Genomic DNA, 8,597 nt, shown 5'->3' with positions numbered 1-8,597 from the left:
TAAGTGTGGCATGAAGCTGTGAAAACAGCTGGGATGGAGGAAGGGGGACCTGGCAGGGAATACTTCTGAACCTGTAGTACCATACCCGGCTCCATTTCTTTCTGGTGGGGCAGGGGCTGTGAGTTGGGGGAGGTTTGATGAAGCACACTCCAAACACGTAACCACCAGGCTAAGTTCTGCCTTGCAGAGTGCTTAGAACCTTTCAAAATGGTTGAGATTGAACATTCCTGAAACCAAGCTAAAAGAGTATCTCTCAGGTAGTAGGACAAAGGGAAGGGTCAAGGGTTCTTAGGGCCGGGTTCTTTTACTTCAGACTTAAACTCGTCTTTAGCTGGTCAAGTTTTCCCCTTCCCTCCCTCCCCTCTACTTCTCTCCATCCTTCCCACATTCTTGAAGTCCTAGAGAATGTCCCTAGGTAGCAATCAATTGTTCAACATTCTCTAGGTCCCTCCAAAACCTCAATGTTTATGATGATGAAAGGTTTTTATCCTGTGCCTTTAGTTTCAGATTTCCCTTCAAGGAGTTAAAATCAACACTTTTGCTGGCACTTGGTACATACCTGAAATCCTGGTGACTCTGGAGACTGAGGCAAGAGGACACCAAGTTCAAGGACAACCTGAGTGAGGTCATGACTCAAGGTAAAAAGTAAGGACTCTGGAAAGCAGTGTGGAGATTCCTTAGAAAACTTGGAATGGACCCACCATTTGACCTAGCTATCCCACTCCTCAACCTATACCCAAAGGACTTAAAAATCAGCATACTACAGAGATACAGCCACATCAATGTTCATAGCTGCTCAATTCACAATAACCAGATTGTGGAACCAACCTAGATGTCCTTCAATTGATGAATGGATAAAGAAACTACTGTGGTATATATATACAATGGAATATTACTCAGCTATAAATAATAATAAAATTATGGCATTTGCAGGCAAATGGATGAATTTGGAGAATATCACGCTAAGTGAGATAAGCCAATCTCAAAAATCCAAAAGACGAATGATCTCACTGATAAGTGGATGATGACACATAATGGGGGGTGGGAGGGGGGCAAGAATGGAGGAAGGAGGGACTGTATAGAGGGAAAAGAGGGGTGGGAGGGGTGGGGGGAAGGAAAAAATAACAGAATAAATCAAATATCATTACCCTATGTAAATGTATGATTACACAAATGGTATGCTGTTACTCCATGTACAAACAAACAACATGTATCCCATTTGTTTACAATAAAAATAAATTAAAAAAAAAAGTAAGAAGGGCTGGGGATGTTGCTCAGTGGTAGCTTGCCCCTGGGTTCAATCCCCAGTACCAAACAAACAAAACCCAAAACACTTCTACAACACTTTGGGGTGCTAGAATCAAGCCTAGGACTTCCTGCATGCTAAATACTTTACAACTGAACTACATCCTCAGTCCCACATTTTTGTTATTTTTACATCAGTCAATATATTCACTATACTACAGGTCTAGTAGGCAATTTTTAAAATTTTTTTTTTAATTTTGGGGATTGAACCCAGGGGTGCTTTACCACTGAGCTACATCCCCAGTTCTTTTTATTTTGTATTTGAGACAGGGTCTTGCTAAATCACTTAAGACCTTGCTAAATTGCTGAGACTGACCTCAAACTTGTTATCCTCCTGCCTCAGCCTCCCAAAATGCTGAGATTACAGGTATGTGCCACCATGCCTGGCTGGGGCAGTTTTTTGAGTCATTCCGTATTTCAGTCATGTGAAGGAACTTGAGTTTGGACTCTCTGAACCTAAAGAAAACCCTGGAAACAGGGCTAATAAAAATGTCTGGCACTAGGTGCTCTTTGGGAGGCTGAGGCAGGAGGATTCTGAGTGTGAGATAGGCCTCTGCAATTTAGCAAGACCCTGCCTCAAAATAAAATAATATAAAATAAGGCTGGGGATGTAGCAGTGGTAGAACACTTGCCTAGCATGTGTGAGGCACTCAATCTCTGGCACCACACACACACCCACACAAAAGTAGCTAGCAGCTGGGCTTGGTGGCATATGTCTGTAATTCCAGCAGCTCAGGAGGCTAAGGCAGGAGAATTGCAGGAAAATTGCTAAGTTGCCAGCCTCTGCAATTCAGTGAGACCCTGTCTCAAAGTAAAAAATAAAAAAGGCTAGGGATGTGGCTCAGTGGTTAAGTACCCCTGGGTTTAATCCCTAGTACAAAAAAAAAAAAAAAAAAAAAAAGTAGCTAGTGTCAGAATGACCTTTTATCAGGACTCTGCCAGATGTAAGGTATTGGTGGGATGTGTGGGAACTGGGCCTGGGATTCCTATCCTGATGCCCTGTAATTTATGAGACTCTGGCTCAAAGGAACAATCTCTTAGATTGTTTTTTCACATATTACTCTTGCTGGTCTTTGTTTCTTGGGAGTCTGGAGTGAGAAACTCATAAGAATGTGTGACAGGTACAGACTTGTGTTCCTGAGCCACGAGTGAGGACAGGTAGGCGGGACTGAGAAGAGGTGTGCCAAGACAAATGTCCCATCTGGACCTGACAATTTCACCTAAAGGCTTGCAGGAATGTGCCTTTGTGTAGAGAAAGTACCTGGTTCCCTCTGCTCCAGGCTGAGAAGCTAGGGGTAATAGGAAAGAGCAGAGAGACCAACAGTGTTGGCTGGAGAGAGCTAGAGGGCAGGAGAAAGAATGGGGCTAATACCAAAGGGCTACTGAACTTCCCCTGGCTCCCAGAGGTGTGGATTGAGAACCTGAGGAACCCAGAGTGAGAGAAGGGATGGAATGGATTGACCTTGATTTCACTCAGGGCCTGATAACTATACGAGGCAGAAGGGATACTTCTTTGTCACTCTGATTCCAGGGGTCAGAGGTTGGGAGGAGAGCCAAGGTTTGGCAATTCCAGGACATCAAATCTATTGCACCATCTGCCCAATTGATGGGTATATATGACCAATCCACAAAAGACTCAGATATCAAGGCTCAAGGTAGCTCAGTACTCCATGTCCTCCATACTCCCGGATTAAAAATTTAGCCTGGCTGGGAGAAGTGGCACACACTTGTAATCCCAGAGGCTCAGGAAGCTGAGACAGGAGGATCATGAGTTCAAAACCAGCCTCATCAAAAGCGAGGCACTAAGCAACACAGTGAGACCTTGTCTCTAAATAAAATACAAAATAGGGCTGGGGATGTGGCTCAGAGGTCAAGTGCCCCTAAGTTCAATCCCTGGTACCCCAAACAAACAAAAAACCCAGCCAATGTCCTCTCTGCCTCCACAACAACCAAGGCAATTATGTTGACTTTCATTCAGGCTTCTCAACTTTACTTTTCCACCTTTCCTAAGACCCTGGGTGGGTTGGGTGCCCTTTTTTGTGCCTTCAAAGACCCATGCTTACCCATATTGTATAACATAACATCATGTCCTAATTTTTGGCTTAAATCTGTCTCTCCAACCAAAAATCTGTATTCCTGTAATAGGAACTGTTCTTGCTCTGCCTGTCATGGCCAGGTTAAGGCCTCTCACAGAGTAGCCAAATGCTCACATACCCACAGGATTGCTCCAGGGGGCCCTTAGGGGCTGGAACCCAAAGAACCTAGCACTGTATGCCTGCACTATGGGGACAGACTTGGCCTGGATGGGAACTTTAGATACCAGGCTAGCCTTCTGCCCACTCTGCCCTGTTTCCCAGGAAGCTGCCAAGGATGGCAGTTCCAGCTGGCAAGTGGTAAGAATTTCTTCCTGGAAGGATTGTTGGCTTGAGAATTGGCCTCTACTAAGCTTCTTCGATGCCCTCAAGTTGCTGGGGACATGGAGAAGGGGAGAGAGGAGTTAATCCTAGCTTTATTACTATTTACCAAAACCCTGTACCCACCTCTTATCTCCCCCAACTGCATATGGTAGGGATTCCCAAGAACAGATTTTCTAAACCCTGGGTAGAGGTGGAATGTGGCACTGGCCACACATCTGATACCAGAGGAGTAGCAATGCCTCTGGCTACATGTCCCATGCCCAACTCTGGCCTTCTTTAGCTTTAACTAACTAAATTAAATCTAAGTGGCAGCCCATCAGATTGAGGGAGAACAGGACCCGCATCAAGAACAGGAGATCTTGCTTGGCATGCATGAGACGTGGGTTCAATCCTCAGCACCACAGAGAGAGACCCAGACTCAGTCCTCATTAAGAATTCACTTCAGACTTGGTACTGTGGCATAAGCCTGTAATCCCAGCAGCTCCAAAAGCTGGCACAGGAGGATACTAAATTCAAGGTCAGTCTTAGTAACTTAGCAAGACTCTGTCTCAAAACAAAAATTTAAGAGGGCTGGGGAGATGACTCAGAAGAATACACCTGGGTTCAATTTCTAGTACTTAAAAAAAAAAAAAAGATGATGATGATGAAGGAGGAGGAGGAGGAGGAAAGAAAGAAGAAAGAAAAAAAAAATTCACTCCAGATTTACTCCAGGGACACAGTGGACATGATTCAGAATCTTAAGAAAACCTCAGACCTCTCACTAAGAATACAGAGCCCTTCCCTCAGCCCAGGAAACATACCCACTCAAGTCTACTTTATTTCCTTTTAATTTTTCTGAAGGATATACACCACATATCCCATGGGCAATAAAGCGCATTCAATGTGTTTATAAGCCAAACAGTCACTTTGTTTAAGCAAACACAAGTACAGAGTAAAATAAAACCACAAAATAATGAACTGCATGTTCATAACATACAAAAATTGCCGCCTACTCAGTAGGTAACTACAACATTCCAACTCCTGAATATATGTATAAATTTACATTTTCAGTTAAAAAAATAGACTTTTGAGAGTTCAGATTTTGTTTTAGATTGTTTTCTTACATTCTGGAGAACCAAGGCTCAGCTCAGCCCTCTTTCTTATTTTGCTCCCAAAGCCTCCCCCAAATCAGCACTCCCTGCCCCCCTTAAGGCTAGAGGTGAGCATGTCCCTCACAATTGCACATGTCAAGCCATCGGCAAGGCGCATCACACAAAAGGCACCAAGACGTGAAACTTTTTAAACCAAGAGGACGGGAAAAAAACTTTAAAAAAAAAAAAAAAAAAAAAAAAAAGAAAGAAAGAAAGAAAGAAAGAAAGAAAGAAGAAAAACCAAACAATATTTTGCCACATGTGAGAGTACAGTCAAGCAATATTTACAAAAAGGTTAACGGAACAACACTCTGACACATGCTCTGATTAATACCTAGGACTGCTGTTTCAAAAAAAGCTCCAAACTTATTGTCACAGCATCATCACAAAATAGAGGATCACCATTGGTTTGCTTGGCTTTTCTTCCCCCCCCCCAAGTGAGGATCTAACTCCAAATACAATAGAATATGCAAATTATCGTCACATCAAGAGTACCCCAAGAAAAACAAAATCCATGGCACAGACACTGTACAAGGGTACAGGGCAGGGCTCTAAGGGGCCCAAACCCCATTTTGCCAACTCAATTTTCTAGCATTGAAGGGAGCAAGGGGTCAGGCATATGATGGAGATGATACTGAAATGATTTATCCAATATCCATGCAAATCAAGTTCTTTGGATAGAGGTTAAGAACTTGGACATGGCTGTTTCAGGCAGCTGAAGTCAAAGGGAAGAGGACTTGGGGAAGAAGGGGAAGTGGGAAGAAAGGATTGTTGGCCAACAGACCTTCCACTCTGGGCAGAGGGGGAGGACTTGGCTCTGAGAACCTCCATCTAGGAGGACTCCCCCTCTTTCAACCATCTCCTCCTACTGTCCTTTAAGTCTCTTGTGTTTCTTTTTCTCCCTTTTCCCTTTGTTTTCCTTTTCCCTTCAGCAAATTTCAATTGTCCTGGGAGAAAAGGTTGCCGTCATGTCTGAAAGACCTGTGGAGGCGCTGAAGGAGTTGGTGACAGCCGATGAAGGGAAGCTGCTGACCTGGGTGGGGAATGCAGGGGGAACTGAGGCAAAGGTGGTGGCCACAGAGGGTGAGGGGAAGCCACTGTGCACAGGGGATGGATAGGTAGAGGAGCCAGGAGAGGAGTAGGAGGTGGGCACTGGGGATGGGTATGAGGTGGTGGCCGGAGATGGGTAAGAGGTAGTGACAGGGGACGGGTAAGAGGTAGCAACTGGGGATGAGTAGGAAGAAAGGGAGGAAGTGGCGGAAGAGGCCACAACACTTTTGTCTGCTTTCTTGTCCTTCTGCCGCAAGTGGATCTTGGTATGCCTCTTGCGTTCATCACTCCTGGCAAACTTTCTCCCACAGATGTCACAGGCAAAGGGCTTCTCGCCTGTGTGGGTGCGAATGTGAGTGGTAAGATGGTCACTGCGGCTGAAGTTGCGCATGCAAATGCGACACTGGAAGGGCTTCTGGCCTGTGTGGATGCGGATGTGGCGAGTGAGCTCGTCGGAACGGGAGAACCTGCGATCACAAGACTCCACTGGGCAGGCATAAGGGCGTTCGTGGGGGGGCGTCTTGCTGGGCCGGTTGGGGTACTTGCGCATGCGGCTTGGTTTGATGAGCTGGGACTGGTAGGTGGTATTGAGGGCCTTCAGGTCCTGGGAGCCCGATTGAGTGGCAAAAGCCTTTATAGTAGACAGTGGAGTAAGTGAAGGCTGCTGAGTACGGCTCTCTAGGCCCTGAAAGGGCTTCTGATCTGGGGTGCCCAGGCCCAGGTCTCCTTGCTGCTGTGGAAACAGGTAGTCAGGGATCATGGGAACCTGGAAGCCACCCTTGGCAGCAGGGTAGGCAGGAGGCGGGTACTGAAGCGCTGTGCCTGCAGAGCCTGGAAAGGCCTGGCCTTGTGGCTCAGGGAAAATGTCAGTGTTGGGCGTGGGGAAGGTGGGTGCCGCTGAGTAAATGGGACTGCTGTCATTGGATGGCACTGTGCAGCTGAGGGGTGGGCTCTGGGAGGCAGAGGAGGAGGAGGCCGCTGGAGATGGTGCTGAAGATGAAGAGGCCGGAGGGTTGGTCATGCTCACCAGGCCACTGACTAGACTGAAGAGGGGCTCAGGCCACAAGGTGTTGCCACTATTAGGTGCAGGCTCCAGAGAGAAGCGGCCAGTGTAGGTGATGGGGGGCAGCCGAGTTGTTTGGCTGGGATAACTTGTCTCCACCATCACCTTCTCATTATTCAGAGAGATGTCAGGAAAAGACTCTGGTAGGGGAGAGAAAGGCGAGAGGCCTGGTTACTGGAGAACAATCACTGGAGAACAAGGAGGACTGAGCTGCCAGGCAAGAGGTCGACAAGCTACCATTGACTCCTGAGCTGGTTAATAATTGATAGCAGCAGATTGCAATGTTCCTGGACCTGCTCCAGTGGCAGAGCCCATTTCAACAGCTGACGCAAATACGGAGAATCCCCCTCCACTGCAGCTCCTAGCGCTCCGCAGCAGCGGCCGCGCGGGTGAGGGATTCCCGCCAGCACCTCCACAGCCATGGCTAGTGCGCGCCCCCTACCCTGGGCTGCCGGGACATCCCAGGCCACGGATCTCGGCCCTTCCTTGGGGACAGGCAGTAGGCAAGGCAAGCCTTTCTGGAGGGGGATGGGGGCCCAGCACTGCTCATCAAAACAAGCCCTCCCCCTCTCCACCCACCCACGCAGCTCTAGAGCTCTCCATCCAAAAAGCTCGGTCTTCGGCGCACGGCTAGGGTCGAGGGTGGGGGTTGTCTCCAGGCACCCTTCTAACACATGCCCCTGGAGATGCGCGAATGGAAGGGAAACCCCGGTTGCATCCCTGTGGTACGGGAGCACTCCCGCGGTGAAGGATTGGCCGTTAGGATGGTAGACAAGGGGGCTCATCGTTGGCTAGGCCACTGCTTACCTGCGGTCAGGTGCTCATAGGGTTGCTCGCCCGGCTCCCCCTGAGGGTTGAAGGCGCTGCTGCTGCTGCTGTTGCTGCCGCCCCCTCCACCTCCACCGCCCCCGCCGCTGCTGCTGCTGCTGCTGTTGTTACTGCCATTGCCCTCTGGGGCCCCGGCGGCACCGAGGAACTGAGGTGCCCCGTTGCTCAACAGCATCATCTCCTCCAGCTTGGGGTAGTTGTCCATGGTGGGCGAGTGAGGAAAGGAGCCGAACGGGTCGGAGATCTGCAGCGGGGACATCAGCTGCATCTCGGCCTTGGCCGCGGCCATCCCGAACAAGCGGGCTGGAGAGCAGGTGTTGGGGCCGGTGGGCGCAGCCCGGGGATGGAGCCGCGGGGGGACACACTTGCGGGGAACTGATCGGGTCACATGCGGGGTGTGGGGTACACTAGGGAGAGCGCAAGTGGGATCCCCAGGTTCGCCTTCGCCGCGGGCTGGTGGGGACGCGGCGCTGCTGCGGAGGCTGGGGCAGGGGCCGGTCCTGCGGCGGCGGCGGCGGAAGCTGGCGGCGGCGGATAGCGGATGGCGGCGGCGGCTCCCCAAGTTCTGCGCGCTGGGATCTCTCGCGACTCCCCGAATCCGCCTCTATTTGAAGGGTCTGGAACAGTACGGATCCGCCTCCGTCGTGACGTACATGGCCATATATGGGAAGCAGGAAGCCCTAATATGGCAGGACCGGCGGGGAGGACCCGGAGTGACGTGAAGCCCCCATCCAAGAGCGGTGGACACCTACATCCCGCACCCCGGGTCCCGCGCCCGCTTTCTCATCTCGAGGGCCCAGGCTT

The 8,597-nt window shown here is 49.4% G+C and overlaps 1 protein-coding gene across 1 annotated transcript; it reads right to left on the bottom strand.

Moving 5' to 3' along the window:
• Positions 1-4,531: 4,531 nt before the first annotated feature.
• On the bottom strand, positions 4,532-8,390 carry Egr1 (early growth response 1). The gene is made up of 2 exons (XM_047556772.1): positions 7,773-8,390; positions 4,532-7,105 (listed from the first exon to the last, which is right to left on the bottom strand). The coding sequence occupies exons 1-2, from the start codon at positions 8,080-8,082 to the stop codon at positions 5,781-5,783; spliced, it is 1,635 nt and encodes a 544-aa protein (XP_047412728.1). The 5' UTR covers positions 8,083-8,390; the 3' UTR covers positions 4,532-5,780.
• Positions 8,391-8,597: the final 207 nt, after the last annotated feature.

Source organism: Sciurus carolinensis, chromosome 6 (genome assembly GCF_902686445.1).
Source record: "Sciurus carolinensis chromosome 6, mSciCar1.2, whole genome shotgun sequence".
In the NCBI taxonomy this organism is placed as follows: domain Eukaryota; kingdom Metazoa; phylum Chordata; class Mammalia; order Rodentia; family Sciuridae; genus Sciurus; species Sciurus carolinensis.
This window is presented reverse-complemented; position numbering and strand designations above follow the sequence as displayed.

What these genes read in the sequence shown, in the direction of transcription:
- Egr1 (XM_047556772.1), bottom strand. Translation starts at nt 8,082, where the DNA reads ATGGCCGCGGCCAAGGCCGAGATGCAGCTGATGTCCCCGCTGCAGATC. An exon ending in CTATGAGCACCTGACCGCAG is followed by an intron (nt 7,106 to 7,772) that starts GTAAGCAGTGGC and finishes CTCCCCTACCAG; the next exon opens with AGTCTTTTCCTGACATCTCT.